General features: G+C 43.4%; 1 protein-coding gene and 1 long non-coding RNA gene across 3 annotated transcripts in view; one reads left to right on the top strand and one right to left on the bottom strand.

The window, feature by feature from the left end:
- Positions 1-27,398, top strand: part of LOC308463684 — an 82,327-nt gene that overhangs the window by 15,222 nt on the left and 39,707 nt on the right. For both annotated transcript variants that reach the window (XR_013979685.1, XR_013979686.1), the window contains exon 3: positions 24,040-24,168. This is a non-coding gene — a long non-coding RNA (uncharacterized lncRNA). The remainder of the gene's footprint in view (positions 1-24,039; positions 24,169-27,398) is intronic.
- SYNM (synemin) lies at positions 734-26,938 on the bottom strand. Its single transcript, XM_080982088.1, has 4 exons — positions 26,034-26,938; positions 17,706-17,830; positions 13,773-13,846; positions 734-8,750 (listed from the first exon to the last, which is right to left on the bottom strand). The coding sequence occupies exons 1-4, from the start codon at positions 26,814-26,816 to the stop codon at positions 4,810-4,812; spliced, it is 4,923 nt and encodes a 1,640-aa protein (XP_080838214.1). The 5' UTR covers positions 26,817-26,938; the 3' UTR covers positions 734-4,809.

Below are 27,398 nucleotides of genomic sequence, written 5' to 3'. Positions count from 1 at the left end.
CCAAACCCTCCTCCTAAAAACATTTTTCCTAACTGCTAGCTCTCTTCATGTGCAGCATATGGCTGGATACAACCCAGATGAAAAATGAACAGGTATGAATAACGATAGGAAAAATATCACAGTGGTATACAGAACAATAGTTTTGCTTTTGTATCCTGATGAGAACCAGTATGGTGTAGCGGTTAAGTGTGTCTGACTAGAACCAGTGAGACACAGGTTTGAATTCTGTCACATAGCTCCCTGGGCGACCTTGAGAAAGTCATCACCTCTCTTCTTAGCCAACTTGACAGGACTGTTGTCAAGATAAAGAGAGGATGAAAAACCATACCTGCCATCCTGTGCCCCTTGGACAGGTGGTGAGATTTAAGAAAAAGGTAATAACGTTGAATGCATTTCAGGCCACAATCCAACCAGGTTAGGGAAGGCATGCTGCTTTTAACGTAACTGTGCTGAACTGTGACCTTTAAGTGCTTGCAGAATTGTGTCCACTGGTCCAAATAATGATGCCTCAGAGCCTAGATCAGGGTTTCCCAAAATTGGGTCTCCACCTGTGTTTGGACTACAACTCCCAGCAGAACCAGTGAACAGGGATGATGGGAATTGTAGTCCCAAAACAGCTGGAAACCCAAGTTTGGGAAACTCTGGCCTAGATAAAACCTGTTCATTTCATATGTATTTTTAAAAGTTATTTCTAAAAATAATATAAAACATGTTTATAAAAAAGGAAGACATGTTCATTTTTAATGTTTAATACTTAATAAAGAAAAAAGTGCAAAGTCACAATAGCTTTAAACCATCACAGAAACACACACTGCATTTTAACCAACAAATACAAAAATGGCCTACAAAATCCCACATGACATTAATCCACCCAATTTCAAAATGTCTACGGCCTCTGAAAACACCTACTGTAGCAAACTTTTGCCTATGGCAGCCTTCTGCAACCTGGTGCCCTCCAGACATTTTGAACTCCAACTCCCAGCAACCCCAGGCATCAGGTTAGGGGTGGCTGACCTAGAGCTACAGTTCTCACACTGGAACTCCAACACCTTTTCCATTTCACTTGCACAGATATTGAATACTCCCATGACTTTGGCCCCAATCCAGCTAAAGTTGAAGCCAATGGAAAAAGTCAGTTACCACTAACTTGACTTCTTTGGCTTTAAATGGAATTAAGTCCTGCATAAGCTGGATCAGGGCCTGGGTTATTATATTAATGGGTATTAAAAAGCACTGGAAGAAAGTGTCACTTGAAACAGAATTCACTTCCCAAGTGTGCTTAAGATTGCAGCATTAAGGAGAAAAGTGCCCCACTTCTGAGATAAACTACAAGCATATATTCTACTGCATAACATTATACCCGCCCCCAACTTCCCACTGTTCATATTCAATTTTTAAAAAATGTTTGAATAAGCTCTGCCTGTGAGTAGAAACATTGTCTGCGGCAATGTTATTAATCTTTCTAGCTCGATGCTATTGAAACACAACTATTAAATAGGACAGACTGGCATATATGTGACAGGTTAGATCCTAGTAAGTTGTATTCTCTCTGGATAAAAACAAGCGAAACAGCAGCTTGTGCTAAGTGACGATTCAGTTTTAGGTGTAGAAAACCAGTAATGAAATATGCCTAAGATTCTAAGTTTGAATCTGTAAGTGCATGTCCAGCCTTAAGCATCCAGTTGCAAAATTCCTCTGGCAGAAGCCACAACTGTTTTGCATGCAGAAAATATCTGGAGCCTCATCTGTACTATACAAATGAAACAGATTTCAATTATTTTTAATGTTTTAAACAGTTGTTTTTAATTGCTTTTTACTGTTAATATTGTTTTATTTTACTTTGTAAACTGCTTTGAAGTTTTATTACCATCAAACAGTATATAAATCTTATGAAATAAATACAGTTAAAGCACTATCGTGCCGCTTTCAAAAGGCATGGCTTGCCCCAAAGGAAGTGTAGTTTGTTCAGGGTGCTGAGAGTCGTTGAGAGACTATTCCCCCAACAAAGCTGCAATTAAATCACTCTGAGAATTGCAACTTCATGAGGCCACTAGGTGTCTCCTAACAACCCTCAGCATGCTTAACAAGCTACAACTCCCAGAATACTTTGGGGGGAAGCCATGACTGTTTCAAGTGGTACAATAGTGTTTTAAATGTACTGTATAGTGCAGATGTGGTCTAGAAAGGCCTGGGACAGACTCATATGAAACTCCAGGAAGCCACTTCCAGTCATGGTAGACCGCAGATAGGCAACTTGTGGCCATCAACATGGTATGCAGCCCCCAATGCTTCCAAAGGCTGCCTGTCTTCCACCCTATCAGTTTTTCTCTTCCTCTTTGGTATCTCTGGCATTTTCCATGGCTTTTAAAAGTGTTCCTCTGTCCTTCTATATTTTATCAAAATAAATTGATGTATTTTTATTCCTATCCCACCTGCTTGTGGGGGCGGGGTGGGTAGGAAACACCCCAGCTATCCGAGAACAAATTGGTAGGCTAATGCCATGTCTGTGACAAAGAGAGGGAGCAAGTTTAACACACGAAGGTAATAAAGGAATCACGTTCCCTTCCTTTGTATGACACTGTTTAGGGAAGTTTTTAATGTTTGATTCTATTTTTAATATTCTGTTGGAAGCCGCCCAGAGTGGTTGGGGAAACCCAGCCAGATGGGCATGGTATAAACAATAAATATATTATTATTATTATTATTATTATTATTATTATTAGATGTATTTCAGAGTTACCCCCTCAAATGCTATGGGGCATACTTCTGAACAGACCTGAATAGGATCGGTACTTATTCTCTGAAGTAGCCATGATGAAAATTGAAATGAGGGTGCTCTTCGTTCTGGTAAACTTTTGTCTCCAGCTCTGCCCATTGTCCACTCTGGCTCCACCCACTGCCAGTATGCAGCCCCTGACAGATCACCCCCTTGGCTAGAGAAGGGTTGCCCGCACCCCTGGCAAGAGCAATTCTTAGCTAGAGTGGACTGAGTTGATATAAGACAGCACTGAATGTTCTCAAGTCCGATTCCTTCCTTCTTGGCCTGTTAAAAAGTCACCTATTTGCTGGCTTGGGTTGGTTTAAAAGGAGATTGAGCAAATTCGGGAAGGTTAGGCCTACCAATGGCTATGGACAGGATCACCAAATAGAGGAGAATCACAGGATCATCACACCACTGAACCTCAGTTGCTGGTGCATGTATGTGTAACAAAAGTTGAAGAGTGCCACTGCCTTGACATGCACTTCCCAGAGGCATCTGGTTGGCTACTCGGAAGCAGACTGCTAGACTACATGGATACCTGGTCTAATTTACAATCAAAACTTCAGCCTTTCGTGGATTTTTAATTTCACACACCCCATCCTGCACCACATGCAACGAAACCTAAGTCACACAGTTGTGGAAGCTTAAGAATCTAAGAAGAGCCCTCCTAGTCAAAAAATTCTTTTTTCACAAGGGCCAATCAAACGCCCACATAAAGCTTACATTTTGAGTGCATCTCAATTCTTCTTGCCTATTGTGATTAGAAATAAATGTAAGAAAACATGCACATTCTGGGTGCATGATATTTAATTTTTTATGTTTATGTACCAGCACCAAATGTAGCTGCTCACTCTTTCTTTCTTTTAGTGCTGAAGTATTATAGCACCCTTATCATTATGACATAGCTTATAGCAACTGGATACAAGGCGTGTTAGCACAAGCTAATGGTGAGTGTGCTAAACTTTGCAACATCACAGCCCCATTTCAGCAAACAGGAGTTGTGCAGGGACTCACTTTAAACAGGATGGCCACTTTTCATTGGTCCTGTTCCTGTGAATTTAAGAGCAGCCTGAAAAAAAGTCACTTAAGAGGTGAAGATTCTCCCCCTGCATTTTAACTCCATTTCTGTGAAAATGCTTAAAAATGAGAGCCTTAATCCTAATAAAACTTGCATCGCTAGTAAAATATGCCCACCGTTTTAGTGGTGGTGGTTGTAGTGTGTGTGTGTGTGTGTGTGTGTGTGTGTGTGTGTAAAAGAGAAATAAAACAAGGTATTAACCTATATGAATTCAACACATTTTCACTCGTCTTCTGTTGCATCCATTTGGTTGGGAGAAGGACCAGAACTCAGTGGTAGAGCATGTGTAAAAGGTCTCAGGTTCAATCTCCAGCATTCTTCAGATACAGCTGGAAAGACTCTTGTCTGTAACCTGGAGAGCTGCTGCCTGTCTGTGCATGAAACACTGTGCTAGATAGACCAATGGTCTCACGTAGTATAATGCAGCTTCCTATCTTCCTACTTGGTCACCTACTGAAAGGTACGGTATATTTGACAGATCAGCAATTAACTGGGTTGCCTGGCAACACTATTCATTTATTTTTGCTATTTTTTTTCCCAACTGGTTTTGCGCAACTTTCAGTTTTAATAAATGGTTCCAAAAGTAAGTGAAACTTATCTGCATATGCCATAAAGACATTTTCTGTAGACAAGTCCCAGGTGACTTAAATTGGATTGCTCTTGAATACTTTTTAAAGCTGCTATAGTATCATAGCTTTCTAGATTTAAATGAGGTTGATGGTTTTCCTGTAGAGTCAAATACTCTCAGACTCAGGACAATCTTTGAGACCCAATGGCATTGGCAAAAGGAGACCTACTGTTGTAATATGTGAACACATGTGCATTCAAAAGATCCCGCTTAAAAAAATACTCTTATATAACTTCATTGTTAATGGCTAAGTTAAGGGGAGTCCCCCCCCCCTTTAAAGTCAGCTATATATAAATGGCAATCAAGCTCCTAGATTTAAAAAAAAAGTTGACAATATTCTTTTCAGAACCAAGGTCCATCATCATCTTCTTCCTCCTCCTCCTTCTCATTCAGATAAAGAACAGCCGTTTTTTTCTCATCAGAAATCACTGATCTTTGGTCTACCATCCTTTGAAGTTGAACAGTCTGATCAAATGTTGACTCCTCTAATCTTTGTTCACTATCTGTGTCCTTCTGGTCATCCTTCATGGTGCCCTCCAGCTGTGAGGCAGCTTTTTTCCTGTTCGGTACGAGAATGGTAGCATCTTGCCTTCCCCCTTCCACATTGGTTACATCCATCTGAAAGGTAAAAGACTTTTCCTTGGGTCCTATCTTTATATGCCCAACAGATTTGCTGCTTTCTGAGGGCCCATCTGTTGGGGATAGTTCTGCAGTTCCGACCCTCACTGTTTCAGAAATAGGGCCATGAAATAGAATCTGTTCAGCATGAGTTTCAGCTGGGCTGAGTCTGATGTGCCTCATTGATCTACTGACCTCCATGGAACCTCCTTCTTCCCAAATGTCTTCCCCTGGAGAACTGATCCCTGAAGATTCTGAAAGAGAACCTTGGTAAACAACACGCTCACTGCTCAGAACTTCCTTCTGCCCCAATTTAATGTGTGTTACTAACCCTTCAGAAGAAAATGTCTGTCCCATTTCACTAAACTCTAGGTGCTGTTCGGAAGTGGGCACCTTAAAAACAATTTCCTCAGTTGTTACAAATGGTTTTGGACTTAATTTGATGTGATGAACAGTGGTATTGGTATCTACCATCCCCTCCTTGAAATGTTTGTCTGGAGAGCCACCAAATTCGGTTGCTTTGAGAAGAGATTCATCATATATAGTTTGGTCAGATATATGGGTGTCTTTTTGTCCTAGACGAATATGTCTCACTGTCTGTTCAGCCACAGTATGGCCTCCAGTGCTACTAAGCTCCACAAATCCTGAAAGGGGCTCTTCATATACAACTTGTTCAGTGTGTACTTGTTTGGGATCTATCCGAATGTGCCTTATCAAACTGCTGCTTTCTACTGGCCCTTTTGTCTGAGAAACAGCCTCACTGCTGCTGTTTGATGATAAGCCTGAAGCTGGCCCCTCAAAAACAGTTTCTTCAATAATTTGATTTGAACCCAAAGTAACGTGCTTAGAGGACCTAATTTCAGTAGAAAACTGCGCCTGCGTAGGACTTTCAGGGCCACTCATTTCCATGGTTTTATGAACAGGCCCTCTATAAATTATTTTTTCTGTGGTCTGAATTTCTTTAGGGCCAAGATTGAATTCCTTTGTGGACTGACTGATATCTGCAGATGGTCCAGTCTGAAAGCCACCTGAACCAAACTCCAGAGTTTCAGAAATAGGGCCTTCATATAAAACCTGCTCAGTTCTGTGAATTTCTGTTGGACCAACTACAGTTTGCTGAAAATGTCTGTTAACGTCAAATGACCCTTGTGAAGAATATTCTCCTCCTCCTCTATTAATTTCCATACTTTTGAAAACAGGGACCTGGTGGATAACTTGCTCGTTCGTATGATATTCCCTGGCATCACTGCTGCTTAGTTTGCTAGAGCTAGAAACCTCTTCTATAGTCCAAGGTGTGGAAGAAACATCTATGTCAACATTCTTTCTACCACCACTGTAGCTTTCTGACTCTTGCTTCCAGTGGTCATCAAAATCATCATCGCTTGGTAACTGTGTTGGCAACTTCATCTTGCCCAAAAGTTCTGCATTTAACTGGTCAGGGTTGAGCACCTGGGACAGATTGACTTCTGCGACTATGGTAACCAACCCCCCCTTTTTTGTGTCCTCCGTTTTTTTAATATCCACTTCTAGACTGCTAGCATCAGCTTGGCCCTCTTCTGTTAATGCAGAGAGCTCCTGTTTCACACTTTCTGGAAGGGTGTGATCAAGCTTTTCTAGTGCCTCTTTCAACTGAAGCTTTGGGTCCTTTGACTCCTGAGAAAAGAGATCCTTTATGGACTCCTGAAATTTTTGCGGGATTTTAATCTCTTTCTCAATAACAATGGATTTGGCATGAGCCACTTGCTCCTTTGGAACCTCCTCCTTTGAAATGTAGGCAGCTGTCCCTCCCCCCATCACTTGGTAAATCAGTTCTGGGGAGCCCATACCTTCATTTATCTTTGTTTGAGATCCCTGCAAGAATTGATCTTGCCAGGAATACTTAACTGTTGATTCTTCTTCGATATGGATTTGACCATATAATGAGGCTTCTTCTTCACTCAAGGGGCGCTCCTCTGGAGTAGACACAAAATACTTTTCTTCATCAACTACATCATCCCCCTCAGATACTTCTTCCACATGAGACACGGTCACACTGGGTTGCTTCTGCTTAACATCTTTGATAGTACTTGTGGTAGCTCTTTCTTCATCCCCATGGTATAGATGCCTGGCCATATCAGGCAATGTATCTTCTACTTCCTCTACTTCAAACGGTGTTGAAAACTCCATTTCAGCTGTAGATTCCATTGGCTCCTCAACTATTTCAACTTTAACAGTCCTCTTGCCTTTGCCCCCCTTTCCTTTCACAAGATCTTCTATTACACCTTCATCTGGAATTCCCTTAATGTCTCCCAGAACTTTTTTAACATCTTTCTCTAAGGAAGTTCCCAAGCCAAACTCATCAGAAATGTGCAATTCATCTTGAACTGTAGACTGTATATTGATCTCAGTCTTCACTTTTCCATTCTCTGAAATGTCTTTCTTTTCAATGGAGATGACTTTGAAATCAGAGGGATCTCCACCATCAGAAGGTTTCTGCACGAACCCTTTAAGAATGTCAGAAACAATGGATTCTGCTATACTTTCTTGAAGTAAGGTGTCTATTTTGGAGCTCCCTTTTTCATCTTGGTTAGATTCTTTGACAAGTTTAAATGTGGTGTCCTCCTTCTGTTTACCAACAGAAGGCTTCAAGTCCTGTAATGTTCTTTCTACGCTATTGTCTTTCAGTACTTGGCTGTGAGTATACACTTCTGACGGGATAAGGATCTCAGCACCTTCTTTACTTTGTGTTGCCATGCTCACATTTTTCTCCCTTTGAAATGAATGGCTTTCTTCCATCCTTGTATCTGTTGGAAGATTCTTCCCTGGTGTATCCACTCTAATCCTTTCTTCCCATCTTACATAGCTTCCGGGCTTGGGTGCTTTATCTCCCAAAAGCCCGCTTCCCCTCATGTTATCCTTCATGGTAGATCCTTCCACTGTCTGCTTTTCTTCATTGATGCCTTCCTTAATTTCAGTCTTCTTTTCAAAGCTAACATTGATGGATTTCTTGTCGGTCTTCCCAGTGGCAGAGTCTATCTTTTCCTTGGGCCATCTTTCGTTTCTCTCTCTTCCCTCCAGCAAAGCAGTTTTTTCCTCTTTCATTGGCTTGCTGTCTTTGATCTGTTCACTCACTCTAGTCTGTGTTCCTTCTATGGTTCTCTCATGTTTAGTTTCTTTAGAACTGGAACTTAGCCCAGAAGATGGAAACATAGTAGGAATACCCACTTTCGCTCTTGCATTTTCAGAAATATTTGGACTTGTTGTGCCTTTCTGAATAGTTGTTGCTTCTTTCAAAAAAGACACAGTACTCCCAGCTTCAGTTTTCTGCCTTTCAGAAAACGTTCTTCGTTCAGCTTCTTTCCCCTGGCTAATAAGATAAGGTGGGGTAAATGTTCGGATCTCTCTCTGTTCCGTCATAGTTCTCTTGCGAGTTGTGTCCTTTGTGACGGCTGCAGAAGGGCGGTGTTCTGTCCTGAAGGCATCTCTTCTTAATGGTCTCCCAGGAGTCACTGTCTGCATTCCACCAGTTTTTGTTTGAGATGAATAAACTGCAGAGCTGCTAATATTTGTTACAGGGGATTTATATCTTGTGTCAACATTCTGGATTGCAGGAAAAGTTCTCCTTCCTTTTGCCTGTTGATAAGCTGAGTGGCGGTTGCTGTACTCATAAAGCTTGTTCCGGACACCTGCCGATAGATAAAACAAATGAAAATCATGGCTGTTAACATAGTATACTTAAGTAGTGTTCAAACACAGCTACACACAACTGGCAAAAATTTAATTACAGCATAGCATTAACACATCTAAGAAAAATGGGTGCTGCTTTGTAGTCAAACCATCCATTCCTGCTTATCTTTTCAAAACACAGGTGACAAATGTGGACAACTGCATAATCCCAGGAGGTTTAATTTCTGTACAGTTCATCACAAGGTCCCTAACGCATTGACCATCAAAGTAAATGAGATTTGCACCTGCAGAGCAACAAGCGATATTGGTGTGCAAACAGGATGAAATTCCATGAGAAACATTCAGTTCTTAATTATTAACACCACTCAGCTAGGGAGCCCTAGTATTATGTGCTACTAATGGCTAATCCTAAACACACATTTCCAATTCTTTTCACAGTGGGCGCTAAAATCCATTAGTTAAGACCAGAGCTATGTGTATGCCACACTGATATTTTGTACACCTGCGAACCTTGGGGCTTCCAATGATGCCTCCCTCTTGGCCATGGATGGCCCTATTTTGGCTGAGAACGTAAGAATACTCCTGCTAGAGCAGAATAGCAACCTATCTAGTCCAGCACTCCACTCTCACTGTGCCCACCCAAACGGCCCTGGGGAACCTGCAAACATCATCATTTGAGGGCACTAGCATTCTACCTGTTATTTCTAGCAACTGAGATTCAGAAGCATACTGCCTCCAACATACTGCCATTGATAGCCTTATCCTCCACGAATTAGTCTAATCGTCTTTTAAAGCCATTCAAGATGGTGGCTACCGTGCACTGCAGGGGATTTGATTAGATGACCCTTAGGATCCCTTCCAATTCTACAATTCTATTATCGCTGCCTCTTTCAGAAGTGCATTCCACACAATACCTTTTATTATGTAACCTCTTTCACACCTTTTCTCTAAACTGAAAAGTCACCAATACCGTAACCCTTCTTCATAAGGGTTCCCCTTGGTCATTTTGGTATGGCATTTGTGCCTCAACATTCAAAATGGAGGGAATTGATTGTGATTTATAATTATTGATTCTACCTCCCCCTTAAAGAAGGCTGATCACCGAAGAATTGATGCTTTGCCTAGAATGCTGTTTTTGTTTCAAACATTGCAAATTGTGGACAAGATGGATTGTTTCAAGAAGTGGCAGAGAGATATTTCTAGATTTGTCTGGCAGGGCAAGAAGCCCAGAATAAAATTTAAGATATTAACTGATGCAAAGGAAAGGGGTGGATTTGCCCTGCCAGACTTTAAACTTTACTATGAATCAGCACCTTTTTGCTGGTTGAAAGAATGGCTACTTCTTGAAAACACAGACATTTTGGATTTAGAAGGTTTTAACAATGTATTTGGATGGCATGCATATCTGTGGTATGACAAGGTCAAAGCGCATAAAGCATTTAAAAACCATATTGTCAGGAAAGCATTGTTTAATGTTTGGATAAGATACAAGGATTTATTGGAAAACAAAACCCCAAGGTGGCTGTCACCGATGGAAGCGAAAGCTCTGAAAAGACTCAATATGGAGGCCAATTGGCCGAAATATTGGGAAATTTTGGAACAAGATAGAGATAGACTGAAACTGCAGAGTTTTGAGAAACTAAAAAATAAAGTGCGAGACTGGCTTCATTATTATCAGATAATGGAGGCATATAATTTGGACAAGAAAATTGGCTTCCAGGTGGAAAAATCAAAATTAGAAACAGAACTGTTAGAACCCAAAACTAAGATTTTGTCAAAGATGTATAACTTGCTGTTGAAATGGAATACTCAGGATGAAACGGTGAAATCTGCTATGATTAAATGGGCACAAGATTTTGGACATAACATTAAGTTTGCTGACTGGGAACAGTTGTGGACCACAGGTATGAAGTTTACGACATGTAATGCTTTAAGAGAGAATATTATGAAAATGATATACAGGTGGTACATGACCCCAGTCAAGCTTGCAAAAATTTATCATTTGCCCGATAACAAATGTTGGAAATGTAAAGAAACTGAAGGTACATTCTTTCACCTTTGGTGGACGTGCCCAAGGATTAAGGCTTTCTGGGAAATGATATATAATGAACTGAAAAAGGTATTTAAATATACCTTCTTGAAGAAACCAGAGGCCTTTCTCCTGGGCATAGTCGGCCAATTGGTGCCAAAGAAGGATAGAACCTTTTTTATGTATGCCACAACAGCAGCAAGAATACTCATTGCAAAGTATTGGAAGACACAAGATCTACCCACTCTGGAAGAATGGCAGATGAAGCTGATGGACTACATGGAACTGGCAGAAATGACTGGCAGAATCCGAGACCAGGGAGAAGAGTCGGTGGAAGAAGATTGGAAGAAATGTAAAGACTATCTACAGAATTATTGTAAAATTAATGAATGTTAGAATGATGTTGGATAGAAATTAAGTGGTTTCCAGCTGTAATGCTTTAAGGGATTATGAAAAATGGGTTGTTAATAGGTAAAAATTTAACGTTACTATTTTAAGACTAAAGATTAGGATAAATAAAGAGGGTAAGGATTTGCTGAACCAACAAATTGAACTGGAATACAAAAAAGGGAGGTATGAGGAGGTCCGGGAAACAAGCTAAAGGAAAACAAGCAATGGAAAAATCTGTGTGTTTTTAACTATTTTTATTTTGTTTTTGTTTTTTTATTGTAATATTTTAAAAAAAGCTTAATAAATATCTTATTAAAAAAAAAAAAGAATTGATGCTTTTGAATTATGGTGCTGGAGGAGACTCTTGAGAGTCCCATGGACTGCAAGAAGTTCAAACCTATCCATTATTAAGGAAATCAGCCCTGAGTGCTCACTGGAAGGACAGATCCTGAAGCTGAGGTTCCAGTACTTTGGCCACCTCATGAAAAGAGAAGACTCCCTGGAAAAGACCCTGATGTTGGGAAAGATGGAGGACACAAGGAGAAGGGGACGACAGAGGACGAGATGGTTGGACAGTGTTCTCGAAGCTACCAACTTGAGTCTGACCAAATTGCGGGAGGCAGTGGAAGACAGGAGTGCCTGGCGTGCTCTGGTCACGAAGAGTCGGACACGACTAAACGACTAAACAACAACAACCTCCCCCTTATTTCTTTGATGTTTATCTGATGTTAACTCTCAATCTACCCCAGCTCCACTACAATCTCTGAAGAACTTCTGCTCCCTCAAATTGCTGCTCCTTGTCCCTGAACCTTTCTTCCCAAGACCTCTTCATGTTACCAAAAGGAGCTACAGAGCTATGCATGTATCGCCCCACTCTCCAAGTTGCATGGATCCTCCTGGCCTTTCTCGTACTGACATATATTTTCTGAAGTGGGGGGCCTTTTCTATCCATATGAGCTACTCAGTGGAGGCCGGTTCATTCGAGCAAGTGGCGCACTGCCCCACCAACATCAGTCTGACCCCAGTCTCCTCACTGCCTTTTTTCTTCTGACTAGTCTAGGGAGCGGCACCGCTGTTACCTTCCTTTTCCTTAGTCTCAGTGTTGCCATTATACAACTCAGTAAGGAAGAAGATGGGAACAAAACTAGAATCTATTGGCTCTGCATCTCATTGGCTCTGGCTACTGGAGCCTTCCACAACCTGCAGTCAGGTTCTTATTATTGGCTTCCCACTGGGAGAACAGGATGCTGGACCAGATGGGCCTTTGGTCTGACCCAGCAGGGTGATTCTTACGTTCTTATTGTGTGAAATACATGCTTGATTTGGGCTGCCCTCTTTGGCAGCCAATGTTACCAGGCCATCCCAAGTTCTAGTGTTATGAAAGAGAGAGGGAAATGTCTCTATCCACTTTCTCCTTGCACCATACGTAATTATATAAACCAGTGTTTTTCAACCTTTTTTGGGCAAAAGCACACTTGTTTCATGAAAAAAATCACGAGGCACACCACCATTAGAAAATGTTAAAAAATTTAACTCTGTGCCTATATTGACTATATATAAAGTAATTCTCTTGAATAGGAATCAAATAAACACAAAGAAAGTATTTTATAATTACTTTATTATGAAATAGTAAGTAAACAGAAATATGAAAAATTATAAAATACTTTATTCAGTGCGCAACCTGGGCCTGTTTGGCTGAACACAAAGCTGATATTCTGGCTGGAATCGAAGAAAGACACACACGTAGCTCTTCGTCAACAGCTCTCAGTCTCTCTCTGTATTTAGTTTTTATAGCAATCATGCTTGAAAAGCTCATCTCACACAGATATGTAGTGGAAAATGGGAGCAATGTCAAAATAGCTTTGTTTGCCAGAAGGGGGAACTCCTTGGCAGTATCCAACCAAAAACTGTCCAAAGGTAGATCAGCAAATCTTAGCTTGAAACCACGATTTTGTCTCAGTTCAGTTAGTTCCTCCTGCTCCTGTAAAGTCATGTCCTTTCCACCAACTGATGCTGAGCTATAAGGGTTCCTAACCCAGTCAAGGCATTCAGTGGAGACTGAAGAGAAATAAAATGACAACTTCTCCGGTCCTCCTGGTGACTCGAGTTGCGACGTCTTCTTCTCTCCGCTGCTGCGCACACTGTGCTCGGGCGGGAAGGAAGTTGGAAGATGATGTCCTACTGTGATAGGTCCAGGCTGGAGTCTGGACCAATCACAGCCCGGACATCAGAAAAGTGGAGGGTGTCCCCCTGAGGAGCGCCAATCGGCGCCCCTGCTGGCCGAGGGTGGGGTCAAACCCCCCCCCATACCCAGGACACAGTCCGGTGCCCACCTAGTGGGCGAAAATTATTTTTTTTTTTAATTTTTTTTTAATCTTTCGAATTTTTCAATTTTCCCCACGGCACACCAGGCAACATCTCACGGCACACTAGTGTGCCGCGGAACAGTGGTTGAAAAACACTGATATAAACCTTCACAGAACTAGAAGCAAGAGCTCCCCCTCTGTTGAAACAAGGATGTGCGGAATTACTAGTGATGATGCCGACATGTCACTTCCACTCCTTACTCTGAAATGCACACATGCATGTCTGCAATTCATACCTTGTGGTAATTTCCTGCCATGCGCTTCATCCCACATAAGAATCCATTGACTGCTCTCTCCTTCTAGTAAAGCTCTGTAATACACAAAAGCAAGTATTAGAAGAGTAAAGGAGTTGGCATTTCATATGGACTGTGGCCCAGAACGGACATGTCACATTCCTGATCTTCTAATCATTCTAAGGAGACCAGAAGAGTTCTGTGACTCCTACCTCCTCCTTTCCCCTCCTCTCTTGCACACAAACCTGCCCAGAGCCGATTCTGTTTATGCCGTCGCAATATATTCTTCTGAAAACTAGAACTAAGACCTGTGGAAATTCTTGAACAGCTGACTTTAAACACAGAGTTCATTTAAGCTGCCACTTTAATACTCTGCTGGAACACACTTTTGGTTTCAACTCTGCTAAATGTTTCGAACAGATAAGAAGATGACCACTTCAACTCTGTAAATGGCTCATCTGGAAGAGTGTGATAGCTAAAAATTCTAGCTCCTAGATAGCATTTTGTAATTTTTTTTTAAAAGAACCACCCAAAAACATTATGCAACAACAACATCAATAGCCATCCCAGTAAGTCAAATTATTTTTCCTTCTAGGTTACATAAAGAGGTAACATAGCTACGGAACTTCACAAACTTGTAATCAATTTAATAGCTAGTTAAATGGAAGGGAGTGGAGGGGTCAAGCACAGCTAAGTGGGTAAATTGCAGATGGATAGTTGCGGTCATGCTGAAATTGACGTATCTGGTGAGGTATCAAGAAAGAAGTTAAAGGATAAATAAGATTATATATCTAGTTGCTGGAAACAGTTTGCAGTCTTTCGGAATGCATGCTTCAATCAAACTGTTTCTTTGATTATACTTGACATTTTAAGATATAGGAAGCAGTTAACCGTATGTTTGAATACAACTATGAAACAGTTGTGTGAAATTACATACTTGTTATGGAATATTTTCCTTTTAGAAAGAAATTTAATAAAATGTATTAACACATACTCACTGTGAAATAGTTAACAATGATGACATTTAATACCATGAACTTTAGATTTGGAGATAAAACCACTTACTGTGACGGAAAGCAGGGAATTCATTCAGCACACTGAACATTCTACCAAGGAGTCCTTGTCATCACAAAGTGATCTCTAAAAACATGAGGACTAGATATTTGGCTAGCTTTTTCAATTAAAAACTATCAGCCTAATGAAGAACCACACGTATGAATCATTCACTGCTGGTTTTACAATCCCAAGTAAGACAATAGCTAGAAAAGTCAGAGAATGGAGATCCTCTCACACTAGCACTTGCTGCCAAGGCAAGGATGGGCTGGCATATGTGAAGGAGCACCTTTTGGCTCCCCCAGTAAAATATTTGAGGGCTCTGGGGGTCCCCAAAGTTGATGGGCATTGCCATTTAAATGGTGTGCGTGCATGCACCAAGTCATGTGATTGATTACGTGGGGAGGGGCTGACCTGGGCCCTTCAATATTTTATTCAAATTGGCACCCCTAGGGAGGGCTATAGGTCAGTGGTAAAGAATCTGCTTTGTATGCAATAGATCCCAGTTTCAATCCCTAGCCTGGCCAGGTGGGGCTGGGAATGTCCCCTGCCAATTATTATAGACAGTCCTGACCTAGGTGAACCAAAGGTCTGATTCAGTCTGATCTGGCTTCCTATGTTTAAAAATACACAACGGAGGCTTGCTAGTAGTTTCCAATTATCACCATCATCATCTAGCTTTGGCATAAGCACCTTTGGCAAACCTGAATTTTGCACATTTTGCAAACCTTTTGCTCTGTGGTTTTTTGCAGTGAACTGTCTATAACATATTGTTCTCCCAGGACGCAGAAATGCCAAATTAAAGCCCCTCCCGCAGACTACAAGAAATACACACAGTCCTCCAGGAAGGATTAAATTATCTCTTCCAGCCCCTTACAGGATGAAGTTCTCTGAAAGTGTTAACTGTGATGATGGAAATTAGGAATGCGGGAAGTTTGAGTAAGGATTTTTGGCCGCTGATAAAACAACAGTTTGCTCGGTTGCTGGAGCAACGAATGAAGTCACTAAAAATAAGTTCCAAGCAATGCACTGTATATGGCAAAGGGCAGCAGCGGCGGCAGCAGCAGCACACAGCAGTCAGCTGGAACCCAGAGCAGTGCTGCTGAAAACAAGCTGTGCATCACAATACAAGCAAACCCTACTTAGAAGACCTTTTAAAAAAGGAGAAGGGGGGGAGGGGAGATGGGACAGTGGCTCATTCTTTCTAAATTTTGCCGTCATCTTTTCCCTTGTAACCATTGGTTACAAACATACCCAGAATCGGGGGGTGGGGGGTGGAATGCCAAGTAAACCAGCTGCAGAGAGGCAGGTTGTGAAGTAATTCCTTCAATCATGGACAGAACTTACAAGAGCCAGTGTGGCATAGTGGTTAGACTGTTGGACTAGCATCTGAGAGAAGAGACCAGGGTTCAAATCCCCACTCTGGGTGAATGTGAGCCAGTCTCTCTCTCCCTCCCAGCCTAACCTACCTTACAGGGCTGTTGTGTGGATTAAATGAGGCAGGGGAGAGAGACTGGCTCACACAGTCTCTCAGCATTGCCAGGTAAAGCTTGGAAGAAACCCCTGCCTTAAACGCTGGAGAGCCACAGCTATTCAGCATAGGACCCAATGGTCTGACTTAATGAAAGGCAACTTCCAGTGTTCCTATGACATTTGCACTGAATTTAAAAAGAGAAAAACGAAATCAGTACTGTCGCTTCTCACTCACCTTTACCAAAAAAACAAAACAAAACAACTTTTAAAAATACTGGTATTAGGATTCTTCCTTTTGGTAAAACATGGAAGGCTTTTATTTCGGCTTCCAAGGAACCAGAGGCTCCTTCATACGGATTTATAAAATTTTCATCTGTGTTCGCAGAGCTGGTGATGGATACCAGCAGAGGGAGGGGCAGGGAGCAAGGAAGAAAACTGAAAGTGATCTATTACTGCTAAAAAAAACCCCACTTATGAGCAGGGCTGGCATCCTAACCGATGATAAATTAACTTCTGGAAAATTCTCTCTCATTAGAAAGGGCAGAAAAACTTCACACAAAATCCAGCATCCCAAAACTGATTGGAAATACCAATCCTGACTGAAAACCTCATTATTTCATGTTCTTGTGACTTTTATCTTATTTTTTTTAAACCAAGTAACATTATGTATAAAACAGGTGGGCATGTGGGCAGCCTTTTAATCAATCCTGGACAGAAATAGTTGAAATAGTATAGTATTTTACAGATTCATTTTCCTGTCTCAGCTGGAGCGTCTTGTCCAAAAACAAAGTCCGTGTCTGCTTGGATTAGAACCCACATCATAAATTGACTTGTTATTTCAAATCCACCACCTTCTTTTTCCCACTCCATCTTAAAGATCATGACCAGATGCAAACTCCATGGCTTCAGCATCAAAGAACACACACACACCCTGCTGCTGACAACAAGTGCTCTATTTGCCATCTAGCCGAATGAAGATTTCCAGAGAATTATACCAAGTCAATCCAAATAGACTGAATATGCTGAAATCTCTGCCTTATCTGGAGTAAGTTTGTTCCCACACTGTTCCTGAACTGGTTTTGAGCACTGGTTTGTCATCTCTAGCGATGTTAAATTCTCAAGAATAATCTTTCGAAGAATATTCTCACCTCACATCACTAGTCATCTCCAAGTTAAGTATGTGTGTGCAAGCACACCCTACAGTAACAGATTTTACTACTTATCAACTTTTTTTGTTTTGCTTGTCTCTAAATTTCTCAGATGTTCCATTCAAGCGGAGACATTCAAACTTGCCCCAAATTTTTGCTTTATGTGAAATGAGGTTGCAACTGAACTTAAATGTCCACTGCAGCATAAGAGGAATTTCAAGTGTCTCTTAAGACCACCATCGGTCACTTTTATGATCCTTACCTGTAAGTTTCAATTTCAAGGCTGAGACCAGCTTTCACCTGCAAGAGTTCATGGTAGTCCTTTAGGTACTCTGCGATAGACATGGTTAGGAAATGCTTTTCTTCTTCCAAGGCTTCAATGATCACCTAAAGCGAAACATGAATATAAATTGTTAACTTGAGTGAGCTCACGGGTCAGCTAACTAAAACCCTGGCAATGGCACAATTTCAGAGACAAAAAACCTAATAGGAAAAGATGGATGGGGATTTTGTCTGAGTTAAGAGCTCCAGGGAAGGTGATTTCCCCTTGAAATCTCCCCCAAAGAGTTCCACCAGCACAGAAACACTTGTTTTCTGGAGGTAACGTTGAGTGAAGATGGGTCATTTATCATCACAACATTTAGGACATACTGCTGTGACTATTCCTGGATCTTCTCTATCTTTTACTTTTAATAATGTTTCTGGGCACTATTGCAATGGGTTCCCTACACAAACTCCACTATGCTTCTATTATTGTAACATTATCATCATTTATTTATTAATTGCCTTCTAAATCACCTTCTCAAGGCAATTTACATAGGAGGCAGTTAAAAACACAAAAACAACAAATACTTTGAAAATAAGTCAAGCCTAACAAGTGGACAATTGTGGTAAGGAGCCATTTGGTTCCGTTCCAAGATGGCGGTGCGTTCATACGCGGCGGCTCTGAGCTCCCAATACCTCACCTACTCACGCACAGCTGCCAAGAGCCTGGTCTTGGCTGGGGAGGGCGGGGTATAAATAAAAAAATATTATTATTATTATTATTATCATTTATCCAGCTGGGAAAGCCTATGGTCTCCAGTTCTTTCTAGAAGGTGTAGCAAGGAGGCACCTGCTGTATATTGACAGGAATAGGGGCAGCCACAGTAAAAGCCCTGCTCTGAGCTCCATCACATGACCTGACAACCTATCATAGAATTGTGGCTACTGCTGAGTAGGCTTCTGAGATCTTTGGAACTTGCAGGTGAAGCTCTCCCACAGACCACAGTGGTCTCCTGGGAAAATATAAGGAGTAAGGCAGTTTCTCAGGTAACCTGATCCAGAGCAGTATAGGGACTTCTGTGTTAGGATTGACTTAGCCTGCTAGCAGATTGGCAGCCTATCCTGCAAAGCAAGAGGAAAAATAGTAGCTTTGCAAGCCATGGCTTGTGCCAACTATGGTTTGGCTGACATACAAAATTGGGAAAACAAATGGGAAAGCAGCGACAGGAAGAAAAAGGGAGAAGAGCTTTAGGTATGCAGGTAAAAAAGATGGTTAGGTTCAACACATTTTGGAATAAGTCCTATTTGAAGCTATTTGCAGCTATTTGAAATAACAGTTCTCAACCGAGTCTGCAAACTACTCAGACCGACCTGAGAAGCGTTATTCAAGTACTGCTCCTGAAAAAGGAATTGATTCCAAAGGCTTTGGATTGGATCCCCCAGTCAGTTTACTTAATTAATTCTATAGTCACTCAGAAGTAACACACACACACACAGCTTAGTGAAGGGGAAACACTTGTCTCCTGCTGCTTGGCTAGATGGGAATTAATGCACTAATTCATTGTGATAGATCTGTGTTAAAATGCTAATTTTACAAGATGCAGTACCCATCTCCTTTGAAACACCACTGAACAGATCTGGGAACCAGGCCTAACATAGTAATTGCCCAGTTGACTCCAGGGGAGAAAACAGTGCAAAATTAAAGATACAACAGTTTGTGTGTTAAATTGGAAGTTTGGAAGAGAAAGTTGGAAGCGGAAGGTGAGAGAGAGGGCTGTGAGTTGGTGCCTTTGAGAGTGCAGGACCTTTCTCTAGGCGGTTCTCTGTGATTGCTCATCTAAAGGAAACTAAATGCCAGGCCGTCCCGTCCCTGGAATGTCACTCTGTACAGGGAATACTGGGTGGGGAGGAAGCATGTAACAGTGTTAATATAAATAGTTCCTAGGTTATTTTTGAGCAGGCATTTCCCCATTTGTCTGAAAGATAACCCTGCAAGTTACATTAGGTTGAAAGGTGATCATAGCTCAGTGGTAAAGCTCAGGTTCAATCCCTGGCACCTCCAGGTAAAGTATCTTAAACAGCGGGTGCTGGAAAGAACCCCAGCTGGTGAGAGCAGATGCCAGGCAAAATAATCTACAATGGCCCCATCTGCTCTACACGTTCAATGCAGGATCATACCACTTTAAATAGCCATGGTTCCCCCAAAGAAACCTGGGTACTGTAGTTTGTTAAGAGTTCTGAGAACTGTTAAAGGTAAAGGTAAAGGTACCCCTGCCCGTATGGGCCAGTCTTGCCAGACTCTAGGGTTGTGCGCTCATCTCACTCTATAGGCCGGGAGCCAGCGCTGTCCACAGACACTTCCGGGTCACGTGGCCAGCGTGACAAGCTGCATCTGGCGAGCCAGCGCAGCACACGGAACGCCGTTAAATAGCCATGGTTCCCCCAAAGAAACCTGGGTACTGTAGTTTGTTAAGAGTTCTGAGAACTGTTAGAAGACCCCTAACAGCATTCTTAACAAACTACAGTTCCCAGGACTATTTGGGGAAAGCCAGGACTTTGGGGGAATCTTCCCCCCAACAAGCCACCATCAGTATCAGAGAATAAACTTGAGTTCTTGCTCATGGTTTGTTTAGCAAGAAGCAAACCATGAGCTTGGGTTCAGATTAGCCAGACCATGCCTTCTTTCCTTGCAGCAGCAGAAGCAAGAGAGGAATGAAGCACTGCAACTTGATCAATATGCACTGGCACACCGCACACTTACATTAAGCCATAGTTTGTATTAACTATGGTTTATTGTGACATTGAAACCAGGCCTGAGCGTTAATCAGGAATAGTCAACATGGTGCTCTCTAGCTGTTTTGGATTCCAGCTCCCATCAATCCTACCCAGCATGGCCAATGATGATGGGAGCTGGAGTCTAACAACCCATAGAAAGCACCACGTTGGCTACCCCAGGTGTTAACCATGGTTAACCATTATGCTTAACCACTGAGCTACTGTCACATTTTACATCCTGAAAGTTTGGTTGTGTAACAATTTGCAACCTCAGCAGATGGCACACACAAGTGGCATTTTGAAAATCCAGGCACACAAAATCCTGCCCCTTCACAATATACAACATCCCCATAATCTCCAATGGCCCTGCTCACAATGCATCTGTTAATGAGATAAGCACAGACAACAGAAATCTACCAGCGTGCAAATAAAACGGCTGTTCGGGAACAAAAGAAATGGTTACCGACAGGAAACAGAGGGAAAGATATGCAGGCTGGATGAATGGCTTTCGTTAACTTTCACAGTGTACTATGGTTACATTAACTGTTCTAACTCCACCAAAACAAAACAAAAACCCACTTATTTCAAGACTTTTTACACCCTCGACAAAGTGGGGTACTCAGAAGTGGCACCAGAACAAAGACTGCTTAAGGACGTAAGAAGAGCCTGTTGGATCAGCGCACCTGGAAAAGTCCCACCTGCCCGTGAAGCATTTCTTCATGCAGCACATGTTTCAACTGAAATTTGCTATCACAAGATGGCTGCCAATTCAGATATCTTTAAAAGCGCAGTGAGACGAATCCATGGAGGATAAAAGCTATGTGCTGCCTCTGATATCAGATGCACTCTGCCTTTGAATGCCAGCTACTGGGAAGCAGCAGTCACTCCCTGGTAACTTTCTAGAGGAAAATGGTTGGTCACTGCAGAAAAAAAGATGGCGGACTAAGTAGGCATTTGCTCGAATTCAGCATGGCTCTTTTCATGCCTTTTGAAATTATTATTTTACTTTTATTGAATTACATACAAGTTAAAGGATGCAAAGGACAATATCAAGTGGTATCATCAAAATCAGAAAAACAGCACTGAAAGAGGGGGATGAAGGAAATTGCCAGGTCAAGGGGCAAACAAAATCACCACACAGGAACAGTGTAAACAGAAGAGTTTACAGTACAGCTGGATGAGAGGGAGACCAGGGAGTAGTAAAGACAACAAGGGGAAATTACATGCCTTTCCAAATAAATTCATATTTGGCCTGAACCAAAGATCTGAGATTTGAATTTTATCATGCCATTGTCTCAAAGACTTTCAAGCCACCTAAAGTGCAATACATTTAAATGGGTGTCAGGTCACATTCAGCAGTTTGCACATTCTCTACATCACATGTAAAGAAATCAAGAGAAGTGCAGGTATGAACTCGAGGTGCAGCAGCAAACAACCACCATAGCTATTAAGCTCCCCACAAGGTGGCTGCAATTGTGGCTTTGTAGAGAGACATCTGCAGATAGTACCACACAAGCATTATCACCACACCCAGCTGCCCTACATTTCCATACAGTGGTGGAGGTGTCATAACACCCATCTCACTGCTGCTGCTGCTGCTGCTGCTGCGGCTTTGGCTAGTGTTAGTGTTGGACCTTCAGAGTTAACCTCCTGACTCCAAGATGGCCACACATAAACTTGTACTCATAATAATAATAATAATAATAATAATAATAAATTTTATTTATAAATGGCTTTGTTTGCCAGGAGTAATGTGAAGAACCTAAGAAAAGCCTGAAGGATCAAGGCCAATGGTACGTTGATTCCAGGTGCCCGTGAGAAACCTGCAAGCAGGACTCAAGCACAAGGGCCCTTTTCCCTCCTGCGGTTTCAACCAACTGGTATTCAAAAGCATTACTGCCTCTGACTGTGGAGGTAGAGCACAGCCCTCCTGGCCAGTAGTCAACAATGGCCATGAATTTGTGCAGTTCTCTCTTAAAGCCATTCAACAGCCTCTTGTGGGAGCAAGTTCCATAGTTTAACTGTGTACTGCACAACTAAGTACAGTCATACCTTGGTTGTCGGATGCCTTGGTACTTGGATGTTTTGGCTCCCGAACGCCACAAACCCAGAAGTGAGTGTTCCGGTTTGCGAATGTTTTTGGGAAGCCAAACGTCTGATGTGGCTTCCATGGCTTCTGATTGAGTGCAGGAAGCTCCTGTAGCCAATCGGAAGCTGCGCCTTGGTTTTCGAACCATTCTGGGAGTCGAAAGGACTCCCAGAACGGATTAAGTTCGACAACCAAGGTACCACTGTCCTAAATCCTACAAGATTCAACCTCATTGGATCTCCACAAGTTCTAGTGTTACACGAGAAACCTCTATCTCTCCACTCTCTCTGCTTCTGGCATAATTTCATAAACTTCTATCACAACACCTCTTACTTCCCTTTTCTCTAAACTAGAAAGTCCCAAATGCTGCAACCTTTCCTCATAATGGAGGAGCGTCATTCTGTTGATCATTTCAGTTATCCCTTTCTGACCCTTTTCCAACCCTACAATATCTTTTTTGAGATGAGGGGACCAGACCAGCAAACATTATTCCAAATGCGGTGGCACCAGCGATTTGTATAATGGCATTATGGTATCAGCAGTTTTATTTTCAATTCCTTTCCTAACAATCCCTAGCATGAATTTTTCACAGCTGTAGCACACTGGGTCGACAACTTCATTGGGTTATCGCTTTCAACTCTGATTTTCATGTCTGGTCAGTTACTGCCAGTTCAGACCTCATGAATAAAGTTTCTCTAGTCTTTCAACCAGCCACTACCTCAGACTGTTTCTGCACTCTGCTGCTACAAACGTGCACCAAGCTCCAACACTATAATATTATAATAATGTTATTATTTGTACCCCACCCATCTGACTGGGTTGCCCCAGCCACTCTGACTCTCCATGTCACAAACTGACACCTTCTCCCCCCCCCACACCCCCCCACACCCCAGGCAGCCATTTTGTCCTGCCACTCCCCATATTTTCATTGTCGCCAAAATCGCAGCCTGCTGGTAAATGAAACTTAGTACCCAGCCGTGCTATTCTAAGCACCTTTAGTCATGTGAGGTGTGAAAAGGGGTGCGACTCAGCCCCTCCAGAGGGAACACTGTGTTCTGTACTGGGGACTCTGGAAGCCAAATAGGAACTGAATCCTTTTGCTTTTGTTTCACCACTGGGAAAAGTGGGATTGTAGAATCTCAGAGTAGGAAGGGATCCCGAGGGTAATCTAGTCCAACCCCCTGCAATGCAGGAATTTCTACTAAAGCATCCATGGCAGGTTGCCATCCAACCTCTGCATAAAAACTTCCAAGGAAGGAGAGTCCATAACGAGGGAATGCTCCCTAGCTAAACTTGATCCCATCACCACTCCTTGAAAGTGGGCGCCCAAGTTTGTAGCAAGGAGAGGGTGACAGGTGCAACCACCCACAGAGTGGCAAAGGCTAAGGAAATCCAAAAGGCAAGTTGCAAGTATCATATTTTTTAAGATGGCTCAGGGGAGTTTTTGGTTTTTTTAATGTCTTCCTAGAAACATCAACTTTGTTTGCCTCCATTTTCCCAGACTCCTATGGGAGCATCTGAAACTGTGGCATCGCTCAAGCTAAGGGAGACCACAGGGACGCCCCCAGGCAAGAAGACAATAGCACCACAGAACCCGGTAATTATAGAGAGACAGAATGGAGTAGTGGTTAGAGTGTCAGACTAGGACCTGGGAATCCAGGCTTCAAATCCCCACTCAACTATGAAGCTCCCTGGGTGAACTTCACCAGTCGCAGTGACTTAGCCTTTCCTACCTCACAGGGTTGTTGTGGGTATTAAATGAGGAGAGGGGAACCATATATTCCACCTTGAGCTCCTTGAAGGAAAAGGTGGGATATAAATGCAACAAGTAATAATAATAAATAAATTATAATTAGGTAAAACACCAACAAAAAAAACAATGGCTGGAGGTGAGTTTAATAAGCTGTGCTAAACAAAATCCTCATGTTTGAACTAAACATTTAATAAAACAGTTGCCCAGGGAGATTTGAAGTGCATCTCTTTGCATATTTACTCGTAGTTACATCCCAGGGTGATTGGCAGGGCTTACTCCTATGCAAGCCTGCCTATGGGTCCAGCCTTTACAGACTATTGATGGATGAGCTACTGTCAAGTTTGGAGACTGCAGCTCCTGCACAAACAATAAGCCAAATGGGTTTTATTCTCGACGAATGCAGAAGAGCATGTCTCTGAGCTTGGCAAGAGCATTTCCTTTACCCCCTCGGCAACAACTGTGTGAGAAGCAGGAGATGCAGCTAGTGCGGTTTGCTCCCATCACAGCACTCTTGTGCCGGGGGAAGGCGGGGAGAGCCACACACATCAGCGCTAGTTAGGGGGACAAACGATAAGACCCTGACAGGTTTTAGTTGAGGTTTCCATCGGTGGCCACACTCCTCGGGGAGTAATTCGCTTGGGGCGAGGGGCGCATGCTAGTGGTTAGTGGAATAAAAAAATGAGGGGGTGTGGAAATTAGAGAATCGTTCTGGATTAACTAGACAGGAATAAAGACCACCCAGACTCGCTTTTTACCATGTCTGTCTCAAGAATATAATTCCTAATCCTATGCTGGTTTACCCCACTGGGTTTGATGAAGCTATTCTCAAAAAATTATACAGATAATTTTTTTGCTTAGGTTTTTTTGGGTTTTTTTTAGTACAACACAGCTACTGTTGAATCACAGCAACTGTTCCGGAAAGTAAGTGCTAGTACTTCATTTTCTCATTCAAGTGTGCTATACAAACATGGCATAATTTGTTCACCAGCAGCTGGAAGGCAAGTCATGAACCGAGGTAAAGTAAAATAAATAAAAATCAATTAATTTTTTTCCCAGACACTACATAAAGGAAAAACAACTTCTTATATATAAAGGCAGAGAAAACAAACAGGAAAGAAGGATAAAAGAATGGAGCAGGTTGAGGAGGCATGAGGGGGGTCTCCTGAGGCTGGGGGCTACAAGCTGCCCACCTATGACCTAAGAAAGCCTTTGCCATTAACTCACTAGAAGTCTTTAGAAAACGATGGGCGCTCTCTCTCTCTCTGTTCAGACTAGAGCAATAAAGTACAGTATGTGAAATGCTTCCAACCATCCCATGCACTAGTTGAAAGCTGAACTCACAGCATAAATGCCTCTCGTCAAATAAAGGTGCAGGAGCTCTGCCAGGGGGTGGGGAGTTGGCAACCCAACCAGGGCAGATTCAAAGCAGTAAATAGTCAGCCCTTAATGCAAGCAGAAACCTGCTTAGATCAAGCCAAGGGGCTACTCAGCAAGCATTTCTTTTCATTTTATGTATTTAAGAAAAAATATTTACCACTTAACTGACAAGAACAGAGTAAGCGGTTGACATATGGCATACTGTGCCTTAAAGTGATGCTTCTAGGTTTTAGTGCCCAGCAGTTTGGCACTCAGAGGTGGACTGCCATGGTCCATGGAGGTTCTGCGGCGCCTCTGCCCTCCCGCTCTCCGTCCAGCTCCCGCTGCCCTACCTGATACTCGGCCAGCTCGGCGCCCTGGCGCTCTTGCTGCGCCAGCCGCTCCTGTTCCAAGCGCTCCGCCAGCGCGCCCAGCTCCTGGCAGCGGCGATGAAGCTCGTCGAGCTGCCGTCGGCTCTGCTCGTTGTGGGCTCGCAGCTTCTGCAGGTTCTCCCTGCCGAGGCGCCCTTCCAGCTCCTGCAGCGCCTGCAGCTCGGCCTCGTAGCGCTCCAGGCTCTGCTCGCAGCTCCAGCTAAGCACCAGCGCGTAACTGTCCTCCAGCTCCCGTCGGCTGACGGCGCGCGTCGAAGTCCTGGCCGGCGGCGGAGGCAGCAGGGCCGGCAGGCGCTGGGGACGCCGCCGCCGCTCCTCCTGTAGTCGCCCGTGCTCGGCCCGCAGGCGCTCCAGCAGCGCCTCCAGGGCGGCGCAGTCGGCCCGCAAGCGCTCCAGTTGCTGCCGCAGCTCGGCCAGCTCGGGCTCCAAGCGGCGCCGTCGCAGCTCCACCGACTGCGCGCCCAAGCTCTCCAAGCTGGCCAACTCTTGGCGCAGGGCGTCGCGATCCAGCTCGGCTTCTCCTTTGGCCCGGCTCAGCTCGCTCACCAGCAGGCGCAGCTCGGCCACCTCTTCCTCGTGCTCCTGCAGGCGGCAAACCTGCCTCTCCCGCCCGCGGAGCGCGCCCAGCTCCTGCGCCAGGCGCCGGTTCTCTTCCTCCAGCGCCCGCACCCGCGACACGTAGAGCCACAGGCGGGAGTTGAGCTCCCGCAGCTCGCTCTGCTCGTCCCAGTCCGCCCGCTGCATGGCCGCCACCTCTTGCAAATCAGCCTCGGGTCCACGGACGGCTCCCGCCTTGCTCCGGCGCGCTCCTGCTCCTCTCCAAGGCGCGCTGGCTCTTTGCGCGCCGACAGCTGCTTTGCGGTTTTGGCCCGGGACAGGGAAGGCAGGCTGGGCAAGGAGGGTGGGGAGAGCCGGCAGCCGGAGGTGGCCGAAGAGCGGCGCCTGCTGGCCACATTCCCTTCCAGTCCTGCTTCATCCGGAGTAGGGCAGACAACCTCCCTCTGCTTTGTGCTCCCTAGAAACTTGTGGAAACTTCAGATTGTCCAAAACGCAGCGACAAGGTAGACTACTGGCTGGAGTAGGCTTTAGAAAACATTTGTGTTCTAAAACAGCTACGTTGGCAGCCTTTTGGTTGGGGAGGCCATTTTGAGGTGCTCACATGAGCGCTTAAACTTAGGCCTAAATGAATTAGGCCCCAAATACCAACCAGTTTTCGCCTGGCTGAAGTCAGACCCTCCCAAGTGTCCCTATTTTCCAGGTACAGTCCTGGATTTACAGAAGCAGCCCTAGTTTCTGATTTGATCCCAGAATGTCCTGCTTTTCCAT

Source organism: Podarcis pityusensis (assembly GCF_964106645.2).
Source record: "Podarcis pityusensis genome assembly, chromosome: 14".
Lineage (NCBI taxonomy): Eukaryota > Metazoa > Chordata > Lepidosauria > Squamata > Lacertidae > Podarcis > Podarcis pityusensis.
This window is presented reverse-complemented; position numbering and strand designations above follow the sequence as displayed.